General features: G+C 29.6%; 1 protein-coding gene across 7 annotated transcripts; it reads left to right on the top strand.

Annotated features, from left to right (window-relative positions):
- The first annotated feature begins 2,006 nt into the window (after positions 1–2,006).
- On the top strand, positions 2,007–17,149 carry LOC100749805 (calcium-binding mitochondrial carrier protein SCaMC-2). 7 transcript variants are annotated; one of them, XM_012388921.3, is made up of 9 exons: positions 2,007–2,704; positions 4,401–4,527; positions 5,202–5,289; positions 5,403–5,514; positions 14,002–14,160; positions 14,695–14,952; positions 15,035–15,202; positions 15,273–15,524; positions 15,608–17,149. In XM_012388921.3, the coding sequence occupies exons 1-9, from the start codon at positions 2,513–2,515 to the stop codon at positions 15,680–15,682; spliced, it is 1,431 nt and encodes a 476-aa protein (XP_012244344.1). In that variant the 5' UTR covers positions 2,007–2,512; the 3' UTR covers positions 15,683–17,149. The 7 variants fall into 7 exon arrangements, with proteins under 7 accessions (XP_012244344.1, XP_033178220.1, XP_012244345.1 ...); XM_033322329.1 differs by lacking the exon at positions 4,401–4,527 and having other exon boundaries at positions 2,573–2,704; XM_012388922.3 differs by lacking the exon at positions 2,007–2,704 and having other exon boundaries at positions 4,406–4,537.
- The last annotated feature ends 331 nt before the right edge of the window (positions 17,150–17,480 follow it).

Raw genomic sequence — 17,480 nt, 5'->3', positions numbered from 1 at the left:
CATTGCAGATTCGAAGATATATAATATACAAAATATTAAATTATATGTTTGTTTTACATTGAAGGTATCATTGGTATTGATTATGTTTAGATTTGAAACTATATTTATATATGTTTGAAAAATATGTTAGAAACTTTATTATTTATTCTGTTACTGATTTCACAGATACAATTATGAGATCTTAAAGAAAGGTTTATGTAGTACAAATTTTTTATTATGTCTATGAGAACTTCGTTTGCAATCACTATACATTCATCACAATATTATATTCAGATATCACAACACATAATTGGTGATTGTACTGAAGAAAATGTGTGACAATATTGCAGAAAGGGATCACTATTTAATTTCTTGACATAAATCTAACAAATACTTTTTATGTGAAAGTAGTTCTTACATTTTAAATCAAGATTCAACATTCGTTTTACATCAAATGATATAGTTATAAATATCAAATTTTGTTGATTTTACAATTCTGATCAAAGTGAGTCATTTGAATATTCTGTAAAATAGAAATAAGAATGAATGTAAAAGATCAAATGTTCCTTTCTGTAAATGAACACCATATTCACAGTTTGTTCAGAAACAAAAGCTTCTAAGATTATTAATTTCATAAAGTTTTGTTTCAAATTACTATCTAATATTTTATATAATTCCTTTATAAAGACAACTAAAAAGCTTTAAAAAATCCTTGAATATTTCTGTTGTTTAAAGAAATTATGATTGACTAGGTACTGATCTGCTTTTCACAAAAGATGTTGCCCTTTGATTTCTGTTTCTTCTTTCTTTGCTTATTTTGTTTTTATTCGTAGTATGACTCATTAATAAATGTAGAGAATAAAAAGCGAAGAGGGCTGTGTACACTGGGAAGTAATAAGCGCAACAATACTGTTTGTGCAAGCTTCAGATTAATTGCATGTTAAACATGTCACTATGTGTATAATAATACACGCGTACCTATGTTAATGGTATGAAACCACATACAATCTATATTAACGTTCTTTGTTTGAACATAATGAAACAATAATAATTATATACATATCGGTATATAATGCATATAGTCAGTGAGCACTTGGCACTTAGCAGTACTAATAGTACTTTTGTGACACTTACGTTAAATTAATTCTTGATTGTAAGATTTTTTGTTACATTAGCTGTAAACATAATGGGCAATGCATGTATGTACATTTCTGAATTATTACATTAAGGAATTACTTGAAATCGTTTTGTATGTAAAATAAAAAATCTTATAGCGTATGTTTTTATTACATAGAAATTGTTAATATATATTTCTAAATAACATTACATATTAGTATTGCCTATTGCGTTTAACATAATTGTTAGTCTGGCATTTTTAATGTATTTTTCTAAAATAAATAACTATGGAAAAAGTCGTACTATAATATACACATGTGATAGATTCACAGTAGTACTTACTACCCTATTTCGTTCACTACTCTAGAATCTAGAGAAATAAATAAAAATATTTACACTGTTCAATACATCTCGTCTCATATTCATATAGTCATAAATTATTGATTTGATTCGTCCGTTTCGTTGAGAAATACTTTAAGAAATGCTTAGAAGAATATTACAATTCTATTAATTTTTTCGTTCATCGGTGCATGTAAATACAAAAAATTTGAAGTACGAATATTTTGACAATATAATATCGTTGCATCGAGGTAAGATTCTTCAAACGTTTTGTATCGTCTATAAACATTCATAAAAGTTTGATGTATTTTCTAAAAAAAGTGTGCTGTAAGTGAGAGTGTAATATATTTATCTATTCAACACAAATATGAATTTTTTGTTCATTTATCGCTACAAAATTAATTCCTGTCCATTAAACTCAACAATATTATGAAATGCATCTCGCAAAGAAAAATTCAAAAATTCGCGCGTTCGAAGAATCACTTTTGTCGATCGATGCCGCGTAAAGATGATTCAGAAACCTACCATTAGATGGTGTCTCTGAGTACAGAACACAGGGCACGACGCAGGATGTTCTAGTGGCACCGGAATTGGACTTAGTTGTGCATAGACAATTAGTCGGTTATGTTACGGACGTTGGGGAAAGTGGTATAGTTCCACCTTGTATGGTGAATATACGATCTAGGCGTATTCGTTTGAAAGACGAGCGTGTGAAAACCCGAGATTTTTCTGTTTACGCATGTTTTCACTTTTACATTATAAAGTATTCGTAAAAGCTTGACAGTTAAACAGACACGCAAGATCACATTCTGTTATTGGTAGAAAGTGCACGAATGGTTGGAAAATCGATGTCCACAGTTTAATAGCCACCACGTGTGTGCAGCTATGAGTTCAATCGTACTAGGCGTGTGTAACGATCGAAACATTCCGTGCAGTAATCGTATTGAGAATCTGCAAGTGGTTCGGGAAACAAGCACGCATAAAAAATAAGGAAAACAGGGAGATCGTGCAACAGTAACGCAGGTATATACTGGGAAGAAATTTGATACTTCGTAATATAGAAAGTATACAAAGAATAATGCCCGATGGTCGAGGGAGCGCGGTGCATGGCGTAATGCCACCGCATTATTTGCATGAGTTGCCGGCAGAGGATGAGAAGAGGTTCGAAAAGATATTTCAAAAACTAGATCTTGATGGAAACGGGCGAATCGATGTGAAAGATCTGTCTAAAGCGCTTCGTAATGTTGGAGTCGATAAATACTACGCGGAGGTAATTCTATAATTCATATTTTATTTGGTAGATGTTCGTAAACACTGTTGTATGCGATCGAAGTGCATAACGTAGATGCATGCAATTTTTGAATAGAAATTAATATTTACATGTATAACGCTTTATTACTTTTTTTAAGATAGTTTTGGAACGATTAGGAATTTATAAAATACATACATATATTTTATATAGATAGAGTACTGTTTTGTTAAGTAGCTGCGACAGTTGTTTTGTTAATGTCTTGTTAACTGGTTGTCGCTATCCCTACCATTGCTTCATAGATCGGTACTCCGGCATTATAGTAATGCTTTTCTAACTGACCATGGGTCAGAATTTTATCTGGCCAGCCATTGAGCAATATATATATTTGTAGCAAATTCCAAACATCTCTCTCCTCCGTTAAATGTGAGTGAGATACTGTCAGCTGGCACATATTTATTTGTTTTATAAATATAACACTTGCGAAGTCAGTTCTACATCTACATGACACTTTGTACATTCGAAATTGCGATATTCATTTGTTTTTCCATAGAAGTATTATTATCTCTTATTTCACTCTAACTTTCTATTGATTTAAAATTTTTGGTATAGATCACTCTTTGTTAAAAAATCAGATTCGGTTCTAATTCCTGGTCAATTAGCAAGGCAATATATGTAATGAAATATGTACTTCACTTATTGTTAGTGAATATTCATACTGTACGGTCGAACTGTATAATGCGGATGTATACAACTGTCCAATATTAAATAAAAGTTACTTTCTACATATACGATATTCTCTAAATTTTTCACACATTATTTAAATGCATTATAAATGTTTTTAAAATATATTTTATATATATGACTTCATCGAATGCGTACGCACGCATTGCGCGCTATGCAGTAAATTTGACTGCAGATATCGCATAAAAAGCTTGACACTAACCTTTATTAGAAATCTCCATTGTTCTCTAATAATGGAATGCATATTTTGACTATTCCATTTTAATTTCTAATAACTTTGAAAAATTGCAACAAAAATTTCTTATTAATTGAATGTTTATCAATTCATAAAAAGTAATAATTAAATAAATTGTATAAAAAATGATAGTTAATAATAAAAATATGAGCCATAAATACTGTATATTTATTAGTTATAAAATAATTTATATGGAACATTTTAATTATTATATAATATCGATAAAGTTTAATTTAAAAATCGTGAATCCGGTTGTTTAACGTTTTATTAAACAGTAGATATTTTTTCTCTAACTCACATTCCAATTTATTTATATTTCTGAGATACTCGCATTACAAATTTTATTTTATCTTACATTTTTATATAACTAATGTAGTAACGACCTTGAATATACTGTAAGCTAGTCCGATTTAAGATATTCAAAAGATTTTATTTAATTTAAGGAAGGTTGTCGCTGCAGTTTGTAGTTAATACAATTTACGTAATTTCATCAAGGCTAATACCCAGTGTTATACTATTTTTTAAAGCTTCAACGGAAAAACGCGTTCTAATATACAAATTCAAAGCAAATTTTTATTTATTTATGTATCAAAATTATTGGAAGAAAACATTTTTCATTTATCAAAAATTTATCGAGATCGATCTGGATAAATTTTTATTTCCCTCAGAAATACACATATGTATACGTTAATTTCTTGAATAATTTTTATACAATTTGAGCGTTTTGCTTTTTTTCAGCAATTTTTGGCCAGTTCGGATAGTACTAAAAGCGGTGATATTACACTAGCAGAATTTATACACTACGTTCGCGAACATGAAAAAAATCTGCGTCTGCAATTCTCTCATCTTGACAAGAACAAGGATGGTCAGTAGATGTACGAAAAAATGACTATTGTGCAATGTACATAACAGAGAACTTGATGTCTACCTCTGTTAGCGACTTCCCTAGACACTTTTATTTAAAGTAATTTTTTATGCATTGATTTTTGGTGCACACTATTTCATGGACATTAATTGACTGAAATATATTCTATTGTTATTAAATACCTATTTTTCTCTTACACATTACAACATAAAAATAATTACAAATTTTTTTACATAATATTCTATTTTTGATAAAATTTCTTAGTTATTATTAAAAGTTTTATTATAAACTTTCGAAAAAAGAGAACTAGTTTCCCTAAAGTTCGAAATTTACTGTATATAACTGTTCTAAAAGTTTTAAATTATAAATTTCATTAAAGAAATAAGTGAAATTGGTTAAAATTACTTCGAAATTTTAACAAAAAATAGAATTCTACATTTGATTTAAAATTAAATGGTTAAAGAGTCGCTTTCCATAAATAGTACTTTTTATGTATCATTTTATACACGGATGACAATCTTAAGTTTACTCAGTGTCGAGGAAATAAACCACAATCTATAAGTTCATAATCGTTGTTCTTTTCTTCGTTTACCTGTTAGTACTTAACTTGTTAATGTAATAAACAAACGGTAACATAATATTCGTCATATTGTAATTGAAATTCATTTCCGCAGGTAAAATCGATTTAGAGGAATTGATAAAAGCATTCGAAGAATTGGGAATAAAAATGGATTATAATGAAGCGAAGAAGTTATTGCAGCGGTTAGTACAATGCACAACAACGTATTTTAATATTTTATTTTTTAGTCTGATATAAAGATTTTTTATTTATGTAAACAACAAAATAAAATACAGTTTATAATATCGATTTGTAGGATGGACAAAGATGGAAGTCTTACTATAAGCTTTAACGAATGGCGAGATTTTTTGCTGTATGCACCGAGTACCGATCTTCTAGGTCTTATTGAATACTGGCATCATACAAACGTAAGTAATTATTATGATGTACATTACATTATGATCTACATTAATAATCACTCGGTATTCTTATATATTTATGGGTGCAAATATTCAGAGAATACATAAAAATATATAAAATACACGTTATAATTTTTAGTAGACTATATAGATTCTATTTCGTTCCATCGTAAAATTATATAAAAATCTGCAGTCTAATAATTGCTACACATTATTTTATACAGAATATCACGACTGTTTTTATTGATTTCTAATATGTGTTTTACCTATCATTATATGATATTTGATGAAATGTCGACGGTAGTATCATAAAACAAATAAATCTGGGACTATCTACTACTCTATATATTAATTGTACGATGAACTCATGGGTATAGTTCGTGTATGTATACGGAAAAATGATCGAGTCGATTTAAACCTCTGATTCGTTGACAGAGAAGGCTTGACCGGAGGTGTGACGTAGCGATTGTCATTCAAAATGACCTTGATAGTCTTCCAGCTGTTTCTACCACTTTTCCCCGCTAAAACGCATCCCCTTCCTTCTTTGACTTGATTTCGCCACGCATGCGCTGTTCGGACAAACAATTTTCTTGCACATGCGCCTTCATTTTGTACGAGTATAGTATTTTATTGCTAGAGCAAAGAAGAGAAAAGTAAGAAATCTAACGACCAACGATGTTTCGTGAAGATGAATTTGAAATCTTTAATTGTGATCGTTTTCTTCGGTATAACAGAGAATACCTACAACAGTGAAAAAGACGTTGAAACAAGGGTGATCGAACAAAACAATCTTATAAATGGAGTTTTGTATCGATTTTTCTATCTTTCTTCATACTTTCATTTAATAGAAGAGAAACCATTAAAGTAACGTAATGTAGTAGCATTTAACTTTTAAGTTCGGTTCGAATATTAACATCTCTTAATTTTATTTTGCTAATTTTATTATCAGAGACTTTTGGTCATTTCGACGTCTATTAGTGATAAACTTGAAATAACAACTTAACTTTGCATAACTGTTATGATTATTATTTAAAAGAATAGCGTAAATATTGTTTACTAAAACGTGCATATATATGTTAGATAATATGTGGGTAAAGAACAAAAAACAATTGCGGATTGGAATCAATATTTTGTTATTGTCTATAGGCAGTAAATTAATTTAAAGACTATCGGTGATATTTAACGGAAAATATCTCTGTTTTTTCATCATGTTGTAGTTTAAATTTAACCGTATACCGCGGAATTTTTCAGCATAGTGAAATATTTCTCAATGTTTCGTCAGCCGTGCACTCACTTACTGTGCGAGGTCATCGTATTCAGGAGACAGAAAGTGCTGTGCTACAAATTTGCAACTGAATAATTCCAACACTAATATTTCTTAATTTGAAATCTGAAATATTCAAATTAAAAATAATTCAAATCTGAATCATAGTTTATAATTAAACACGAATCATGTGAAAAGCTAAAATTTTAAAATACCATAAAACAATTTTATTTTTTGTTTATAATTGCAAAATACGTTGTGGTATATATATATAATTTTTCAAAAATTAATTTTTACCATATACTAAATATATAAAAATTTCAAATATTTTAAGGGCGGAAGTGAAATAATGCTGATGATCGAAGATCTATCATTCAGGTCTCTATTAGTTTTCTCACGTGATGACGCATTTCATTATTCACGTGCGTGCATATTATGGCTGCAACAGTCTCAGTCTATATATGACTCACATACATAATGCATACAAATTCTACCTAGGAATCAACATGGCGTGAACAAAATTTCACTTTTTTCATGCTCTTTTTACCTACGCAGCCTTTTCGCCGCACATTCAATGGCTACAAACAGTGTATTACTATTTAATTATATTTAACACCATTGTATTTAATTAATCAATCAGATTAAAACATATTAAATTTCATATGACTAATAGATATTTTCATATGATTACTACAAATTTGTCAGTATAAAAACCAAATGTATAGAATCTGACGAAGAAAAACACTTTATAAAAAAACAAAGCTATACGTGAATACTTTTTGTAGCCACTGTATAAAGAAAATTGTTAAAATATTTCTTTTACCGACTGATTAAGTACGACCGCCGCGTGTGACTAACAATGAGTTAGCTCGCTTCTTATGGTATTCAGTTTTCTGTGCCGGAATAGTTGACTTTCACGTGAAAAGAGGCCACGTGGCTACACGTCCTTCTCAAATGCACTAACGCGCCAGTTAATATACACAAGCGTTCTAAATTGGAACATCAATAGGAGTTTGGATTATTACAATAATGCTATCTGTTATTCATCACTATTGTAAAAATAAATTCTCCTTAATGTGAGAAAATGTAAATTATATTGAATTGACAATGATTATAGAACAGTAGTCAGTATTCCACAAATTATCTTAGATTCTGAATTAATTTTTAATGTTATTAATAGATAAGGGGGTGTACTTTGATATAATGTACTTAAAAAGAAAAACAACCTATTCAGTCCCAAAATTTTTACAATAGATGACAAATCCATGTTTTCTGGCAAAGCTAATTTCATACTTAATATTTAAAATACGATAACCAATACTTTCGGAATCAATATTTTTCATATAAATATTTTTCAAAGAAATCCCATAACTAAGTTTATTAAAAAAGGCAGTTTTGCTAATAGATGTATATCGCTGACAAAATATTGAACTTTAAAATTGCTTTCAAATGAAAAGCTAAAAACGTGACATCGTTAAAAAATGTGTAGAACAAAATTATGATGCGCAGTTTATTTTACATATTTTATGTATTGTTGAATTATGTATTGTTGAATACGTGCATTCTATAAATTTCTGGGTCTTGGAATTTTTCATAAATGCGAAAACATCTACTTATAATTATTATTGCCCTATGGTCTTTGTATTTTAACATATTTAACGACTTAATCAAAATATCAATTGGTATAGCAAACTTTTTAACAAACTGAAAATTAACCACGTTGCAAATATGGAAAGCTAAAATCAGTTTACGACAGGTATACAAAGTACTTTGAGTAACGTGACGTAGTAGGCAAGAAAGTAGTGGGGGCTTCCCCGTCTAGACGGCCATATGTCATATCTTTGTTTCAATACTCGTATCCGTATATCCGTACTGTTCCTGGGCACTCTTCAGTCTTGAGATCGGACTCCGAGCTCTCAAATCGCTGACTAATGGCGAGGCTCGTTTTATCTAGTTCCCCTCTGTATTTCGTTCAACAAGATTCGCTTAACATTATTCGTATCTTCGCCCTGTGTCCTCTATAATGTGTTAGGTACACCTATAAATTGTTCGATTGAAGTTCAATTCGATTTTTTAATATCAACAAGAAAAGATTATTTAGTGAATACGACTTCAATTATATTCTTCAAATATGTACACGTTGAAAAATCCAGGATTTCTGAAACATGATTGTGTTTCGTCCACTTGTATGGTCTGTGAGGAATTTCTTCAGAATTACCATGAATTATTGCAAAGGGTAAGCGATTCCTTCTCCGATGTAATAACGCAATTATCTATAGACACCGAAAAAGATGACAAGTTTAAATGTGATTAAGAATTTCATTGTGATTTTAATTTTTTTCAAACTTTAAATATAATACTCTCATAAGGAAGGGAGGGAAAAGAAGAGTTTAAGATTGTTTTAATTATTATTATTCTGTATGAATTTTTATAAAATTTTAGTCTTAAGGATTATAATAAGATAGTAAGAATATTTTGTATTGATATGGATATTTGTGAGAGGTTATAAGACCGCGTAGAGGTTATGGCTGAAAATATCACGTGGTGGACAATGGAGAAAGCAGAGGTTCAAACATATCGCTAAACTTTCCTTCAACGTATCTTTCGAATAAATTTCTTGAGAAATTTATTGAATTTCAATAAGCGTGGTTTAATACGAAAATTTATTCATAACTTAGAAGTATCAAAATATATAATTATTTTATGATACTATAGAAATTTCATTAATTTTATTAATCATGTATATATGATGTATCTAGAAATTTGGGTAGGAGGTACATAATTAACATTGGATTTACGATAAATGATGACAGCTGTCAGAACGGACAAACGAATAACTCGTACGCAAGATTAAATGAAGTTATGTTTTAATAAGGAATGTGTACCCGGCAATCGCGAAGCATCAAACGATGATTCATCGTGAATGCAAACCTTTTTCTTCTCTAGTTCGTTCCAGATTGTTCTGCACAAAAGTCTGTCATTGCTAGCTGAACTTTACGCGGGAAATTTTACAATTGCTTTTACAATTGGTTCTAGTTAAGCAAAGCACATCAAAACTGAAATTTTATAATAGCTTTTAAACAAATAGGAAAATAAGTGGGTAATTGAATTGTTATATAAATCGTTGAATTATTTAAAAAATAAAAATTTATTTACTAGTGAGTAGGGAAATATGTGAATGAAATTCAGAAATTTAAAATGAAATTATCCTGTTGCTATCTATGAAGATTTATTTACTGCATGTAGAGTACCAATTATTATCAGAAATACCATTTGGAAGAAGCCTGGGTAGGAGTATTGTATGAGTATCAAAAAATATATACAATAAAAAATTAAAAATGAAATTGTATTATTGTCATCTATGGAAATTTATTTACGACTATTGTCAGAAGTGACGTTTGTGGGATGCTTGGGTAGGAGTATTGTATAATGTCAACAGAATTGCATAATGTTCATGCATGTAGAAGTATACAATAGACAGTCTATTTCTAGAATTACTATCCCTTGTGCATTTTAGATTTTTATATATGTGGAATGAAAGTTAACAAATCTCACTTTTAAAAAGCAAAGGAAAGATTACTATTCTTTAAATTATTTTATCCCTTAGAATATAAAAATTGTAAAGATATTGCAAAATAATTGGTATACATTTCTGAAACAAATATGTATAATATGCAATATAAAGTAAGTGCTGTAGCTTGTAACCAGGCGATTGTTATTTGACACTTGAGTCTTGATATCGGTTTCCCTTAAGTTTCATTTGTGTTTTATGACTTAAGACATAATAATATAACTCTACCGACCAACAATTCTGCATTATTTTATCACTCTTTTACTACATCATAAATCATAATAAAAATAAATTAGCAAAAGTATCATACATATTCTTCTTTTACTGTTAATATTAAAAGGTAAAAACCATTTTAAATATATATTTTGTAAATATAGAACCATTTAAATAATGACAAATAAATACTAACAATTGAACTATTCACGAGAACAACTGAATAGTTCCGAAAGTCAAAAGATGGAAACTTTAAATATTTAATCGCGGTTGATAAACGTCTGTCTTTGATTAGATTTATCAGAGTATCATTTTAATCAAAACATCTCAGTGTGTCTAGATTAACGCGAAACGCATGTTACTCATATCTTATGTACAATAATTTTAATTTAAGAATTCTCTGCAAACAGAATAAGTGAATTGTTTCGTGAACGAAAACGTCACAAATTACTTTTAATTAATCGAAAGTAGAGGTCTCTATTTGTTTGTAAATACATGCGTATTAAAAATATTTGTACTTCAATCCTTATAAATTTTGGTACACAAAACCTTACACGTTATACATGTGTTATGTAGTATGTTAAATGACCTCTATTCCAAAAAAACATATTTAATACTGCTTTAAATAGTTAAAGCTAACTATAAGAAAAAATAAACGGTGTACTAGTTAACATTAATGTTTTCTAAAGTCACTACCATTTTACATGTCAGGTTTTTCTCGCAATAAAAATGATTGTTGTGAGTCAAAAGCATTACGCTTAATTAACTATAGTTTACTCTTCTTCAGCTACCGGAATTGTGCGCCTTCTAGGTATTTAGCTAGATTCAGAATTAGCGACCTGTCACGTGATTAAGGTGTTCTCACATATAAAAGAAATAATACGCGAATTGAAGAAAATTTTAAAGTTAGGTTTGGGCAAGGTACCAAATTGCTATGTTGGCTTCTGGCCAGACTTAACTGCAGAAACCTGCATACTTCGTTTCTCTCAGTCGTTCTTTGGATTTATTCAGTTTTAAATCGAGTTTTTCATCCTTATCCTTCGAACAAGCACAAAAAACTGTTCCATGATGGATAGCGTGGATATAGATACAGATATTATTCTTTAGTTTAACGTAAAGTTAAGTATCTACGATCGGTATTTCTTTTATTTATTTTACTCGGTTCTTTGTTTCCCAAGCGATATGACGTTTCCGAGAAAAACTCTCGCAATAGATAAGTTTGCTTCTCTATTCGTTTTCATCGGGTCTTATTACTAAACTGCGGATGTTGATGCAATTTTATATTTTTATGAGCATAATTAAAGAAATGGAATCTAAATAAAAATTTGTTTCATTTACTAAATATTATAATAAGTATTCTATTTTAGATATTTTATGTACTTTTGCATTCTGTAGATTTTTTAAACATTCACAGTTTACTTACTACATTTCAGTTCAAACATCTTGTACGGATATCTACATATCTTCCTTTAAGGTCATATCATCTTTCCTGATAAATACATCTAGAGTGTTACTTGAGATTCAGTAGAAATACATTTTTTCACATGAATTGTGCTAGTTGGGAAATTAACTATAACGTTTACAACATTAAGATCGTCCACTTGATTCCTTGCGAATATGTTCACAATTAATAGGCGTATGCTGCTATCGATTGCCTTTTTACACAAAGATATCGATAATAGCTGCTTGTATAATCAATCAAAGGCGTGCAAGGTCAAAATCTAATTCAGTGAAACCTAACTGCGTCAAAGTTCTTTGGTAGCAGTTTCTATCCTTTTTTATACCTAATTTACCGAAGCGGAAATAAAATCCGTTTTTTTTCTTCTTATTGTTATTCAGGTACTTTTGCCGCTCGTTGTATCAAGGAGAACAACTTTGCCGCATATTTTTGATCAACCATTTGCCTTTCTCGTCCAAAGTCTCGTTTATAGAACTTAAAATACAAGTACGCGTAAATAAATAACGTGTATTTTTATTGTAGGATCGCGACTAGTACATATCATGTTAATGACCTCATGTTAATGACATAATAATGATGTTTAGGACATTAAAAAAACAAACATATATAGATGTCAAGTTAATAACAAATATTTGCATTTTCAAGCGATCTGCTAATATTAAGCTTATCGTACAATTATTTTTTCATGATAAAATAGATTTAAAGCTAATTACCTAAGTTATTAATATGTCTGCAAAACCGCTAAACGTTTCCTCTTCGTTTCGTTTACATACGTGTTAGAATATTTATTTCAGGCAAACCCGACGAACGAAATATTTGTAGAAATTACATTTTTGAAAATTATATAAAGGATTGTCATTAATTCGCATAACTTTCACTACAAAATTATCCAAAACTTAATTGACTCGAAACGTCCAGCTGCTTTCTAAATGTGGATAGCGTCGATGTATATATATGGAGTTTCATAATTGTTTGAAATAGCGTTTTAAAAAGTTCGATTATTTGATGAGAGAAATCGTGTTGAATTATAAGAAAAATGAAGAAAACTTAATCGCAAAATATGATGTAATGTCTGGAACTGATAAAAAAGTTGAAAACCCGAACTGTGTTTGAATAATTTGAGAAGCATATAGTTGATCGGAGTTCAAGAATTATCTGACACGTGGTACGCGAACTACCGGCAAAGCGTAGCTGAATATGTATTATAATGAGACTGGTGTTAACCAGTGAACACTGGTTCGAAATGTATTGGAAGATAAGCGGTCGTTGAAACGTTTATTTTTCAGACGAACGTTAAAATTATTGCTTTTAAATTTTTCAGTGAAAATCAACGACGTCCTAATAAAATTTGATATTATCTAAGTATTCAATATTATCGAATAATCCATTTAAATATCCAAATCAATGACTAATATAAGATATTTCTTGTAATTAGGTCAAATCATCAGTCGGAAATGAAGATAGGAAATAAAAAAAGAATATTATTAGGAAAAATTAAATAATTTAAAGTGAAAACAAAGGAACATATCGATTGGTGTATAAAAAAGATATTTAAAAGTGTAGAAATGTCTTAAAAATTTCCGAGATTCTTCCTGCACTTTTGGAGCATATCATGTACCATGTAATATTCTTGAAATTCTTGTTTATCTTCTATAATTTTAAATCCACGATTGTATACAATAAAAACACCCTGTATATATGTGTTTGAGTCGTGCAAGTTGGCAATTTTTTTTTTAGTATTTTGACAATAATGAGAGTCACATGTATTTATGCATAACAGCTAAATGTCAAAATCACAAAATATGCCGGGTAAAAGGTTAATCGTTAATGAAGTAATCATGCACGACTTATCAAAGTTAAAACTATATTTTCGCGGTACGGTTCCTTTTAAATGCAAAGTGGAGGTTCGTTTTTGGTGCGTTCATTAGTTAGGGTACTTGTTTGTAGAGATAAGATCTAATAATTATATTGGTTATTGCTTTTTTTCAGTATATGGACATTGGGGAGGACATTGGTGTCCCTGAGGATTTCACAACTGGTGAAATGGTCTCTGGAATGTGGTGGCGACATTTGGTGTCCGGTGGTGTAGCAGGTGGTGTATCACGCACATGTACGGCGCCTTTGGATCGTATTAAAGTTTACTTGCAGGTGGGTTTGCAATAGAAAAATCCCAATAAATTTGTTTTATAAAGTTAAATAAAAAAATTCAAACTATTTAACTTTATGTAATGTAATTTATTAAAATTTCTGAAAAGTCAGAAAATGATTGATTATCTTAGTGGATTGAAAAAATAAGGAAAAGAGAAACTAAAGCTCAAATGTATACAATGGCTCAGAACAGTATTTGAATACCTATGCAAACTTTTATGGATACATTATATGTATTATCTAAAATAGACTCAACTATTAACTACCAAGTTTGATTCAAATTTTATCATGTTTATAATTGTGACAGTCATGTCTCATTATAGCACTCATGAAATTTCAAGATGTTCTATACAACAAATATGATGTATAACATGGAAGTTTTCTATGGTAAATGTGCAAATATTTCCATTGAGCTATTGTAGGCATAGTTTAATAAAATATAGAATCAAAATATTAGATACGTATTAAAAATTAAAATCACAGTTAAATGAATAGCTCTCTACTTTACTTTATTTTAAAGAAAAATGCTTTCAGGTACATGGAACGCGACACTGCAAAATCAAGAGTTGCTTCAGGTACATGCTGCGCGAAGGTGGCTCTATCAGTCTGTGGAGAGGAAATGGTATAAATGTACTTAAAATTGGACCAGAGAGTGCGCTGAAATTCATGGCTTATGAGCAAATTAAGAGAACGATTAAAGGAGATGACGTTAGAGAGCTCGGACTTTATGAACGATTAATGGCTGGATCTTTAGCTGGTGGGATTAGTCAGTCAGCCATATATCCACTTGAGGTATGAAATTCACGTAACATACCGTAACACCAATGTAATATTTTCATTATTTTTTAGTGATATTGTTCGTGATATATTGCAGGTGCTCAAAACTAGATTTGCTCTTAGAAAAACAGGAGAGTATTCGGGTTTAGTAGATGCAACAAAAAAGATATATAGACAAGGTGGTTTGAAATCTTTTTATAGAGGCTATGTTCCTAATTTAATGGGAATAATTCCATATGCTGGTATTGACTTGGCTGTGTACGAGGTAAGTATATAAAAAATGATTGATAGTTGGTAATCTTTAGTTGAAATATTACTCTTTTTTTTTTGTATAGACTTTGAAAAACAGGTATTTACAAACACACGACAAAAATGAACAACCACCCTTCTGGATATTGTTATTATGCGGAACAGCTTCAAGCACAGCCGGTCAAGTGTGCTCGTATCCACTAGCGCTAGTCAGAACGCGGTTGCAAGCAGATATGTCTCCAGGGAAGCCTAATACTATGGTTGCTGTTTTTAAGGAAATTATTAAAAATGAAGGTATTCGCGGTTTGTATAGAGGTTTAACCCCAAACTTTTTAAAGGTATGGAATAATTTACATAACGATTAATTTTTGATAAATGGAGATCATAAATTATTCATATATTTTTTATTTTTTTTTTTTAGGTTGCACCAGCTGTGTCGATTAGTTACATGGTGTATGAAACCGTCAGGGATTTCTTGGGTGTTAATATGACGTGATGATTATTTATTTTAGGTGATATTAATTTAACTAAATTATTCTTTAATTACATCATAATGTATACAAGCAAGCCAGTCGTTGGTTGAACAAACAATTCGGCATGTTCTGCCTTTTGTTATATGTAATATCGCTTATTTATTGTTAACTCGAAGCTTCTACGATTATTTAAGCATTTGCCATTCTATTTTCCAATTGTATATCACACTATTAAACTCATAGAACATATTTATAACAAATTTCACATAAGGAGATAAGTATAACAAAAGTGGCCAGCATAAAGAATTTTAATTAATTTCCAATGAGTTCACATTTATACACTCCGTGTATACATCATGCTAACTAGTTTAAACGTATTCATTGTTATGACTTACACTTATATTTCGCTTCTATGAAGAAGAACAAAAGTGTAAATTTATAATTTCGAAATAGAAATGATAGTATAAAGACCAGTAGAAGAAAAGAAAATAGTATTATGTCTTATAATTTTATTTTGATCGTTTTTTATGGAGAGGAAATAAGGATGTGGTTAATAGTTGTAATATTAAAGAAAAAAGGAATTCCTATACGATCCACGTACGATTTGCAAATCAAGTAATCTACAGATGGAAATGTAATTTTATGAAAATGTAAACGAATGTATTGTTTAGAAAATACATTAGATAATGTTGCAAATTCTGAAAATAGGAGGATCGAGTTATATTATTGCTGTGATATGTATGGTTATAAGCTAAATTGGAAACATAATTCAGTGCATAACATCCTATCAATTTTGTAAATGCGTTTTATTTTTATTGTAAATTTCTTCCAGTATTTAATGATAATAACGAAAATAATAATACCAATAGTAATAATAATAACAAATCCGCTATTATCAAGGTGTTATGCTATGAGTTATTGCAAACACTGCACATCTATAATTTATGTGTTAAACTTGTTCCATGAACGAGTACTCTATCCGCGATATTACATTTATTACACGCATTGTTTTAACATAATTGTCTGATTAAATGAATCTTGTAGGCATGTTATGTATATTCTATGTATTATAAATATGTATATTTAAACTCCAAAGAAGTACATCACGATATAGCATTATATTCGTGCCTGTTTACTTCTTTCTTCAAAATAATCACGAGTGTTGAGTGATGACGATAAAAAAATAATAGTTTCACAATTTATCTTTGGACAAGTATCAGGTATTATTTTCACTTATATTTTTAAAATCAAAGATGTCCTCTTATTTTTTCCATCACGTTTTTAACATAAACGAAATATAATTTAAATGAAGTAGCTACAAATTACAAAACCCATTTTTTCTGGGTACTTTTAGCATTTATATTAGATGTACGTACTGTATAGAAACATTTAACTGAATCAACATTTTCGATTACCTTTTTAAGTCTATAGAATGTTCGTTGTGCTTTGGAATAGAATTTTATAAATAATCCATACGAATTTGGAAGAACCGTAAAGAAGTAATTTGACGTGTCGTTTAAAATTAAAACGTTTTACAGCATTACGCAGTTAATACAAATTATAACGGAAGTGACGATTAAGTCATGTGAAAAAGATGTAAATTAATAGTTTTTTAGTTCTTTTTATGGCTTGATATCTATTGTACACATAAAATTTTTGTAAAAAAATAAAGATAATTTATTAAATATTGTAAAAATTTTAGTTCCTAAGTAATTAGCACTGATTACTGAATTTGACTGATAGCGGATGTTATCTGTTAAGTGCATATTACAAACGATATTCCTGCCTCGAACAATATACATACATTAATGATATTAATTC

This window comes from Bombus impatiens, unplaced genomic scaffold (genome assembly GCF_000188095.3).
Source record: "Bombus impatiens unplaced genomic scaffold, BIMP_2.2 scf_0582, whole genome shotgun sequence".
NCBI classification, from domain to species: domain Eukaryota; kingdom Metazoa; phylum Arthropoda; class Insecta; order Hymenoptera; family Apidae; genus Bombus; species Bombus impatiens.
The sequence above is the reverse complement of the archived record's forward strand: the minus strand, read 5'-3'. Positions and strand labels throughout refer to the sequence as shown.

Bases quoted from the DNA above. Each gene is read 5' to 3' on its own strand.
- LOC100749805 (XM_012388921.3), top strand. From the start codon at position 2,513: ATGCCCGATGGTCGAGGGAGCGCGGTGCATGGCGTAATGCCACCGCAT. The intron at 5,515-14,001 runs GTAAGTAATTAT...GCTTTTTTTCAG, and splicing joins AATACTGGCATCATACAAAC to TATATGGACATTGGGGAGGA. The intron at 14,161-14,694 runs GTGGGTTTGCAA...AAATGCTTTCAG, and splicing joins GTATTAAAGTTTACTTGCAG to GTACATGGAACGCGACACTG.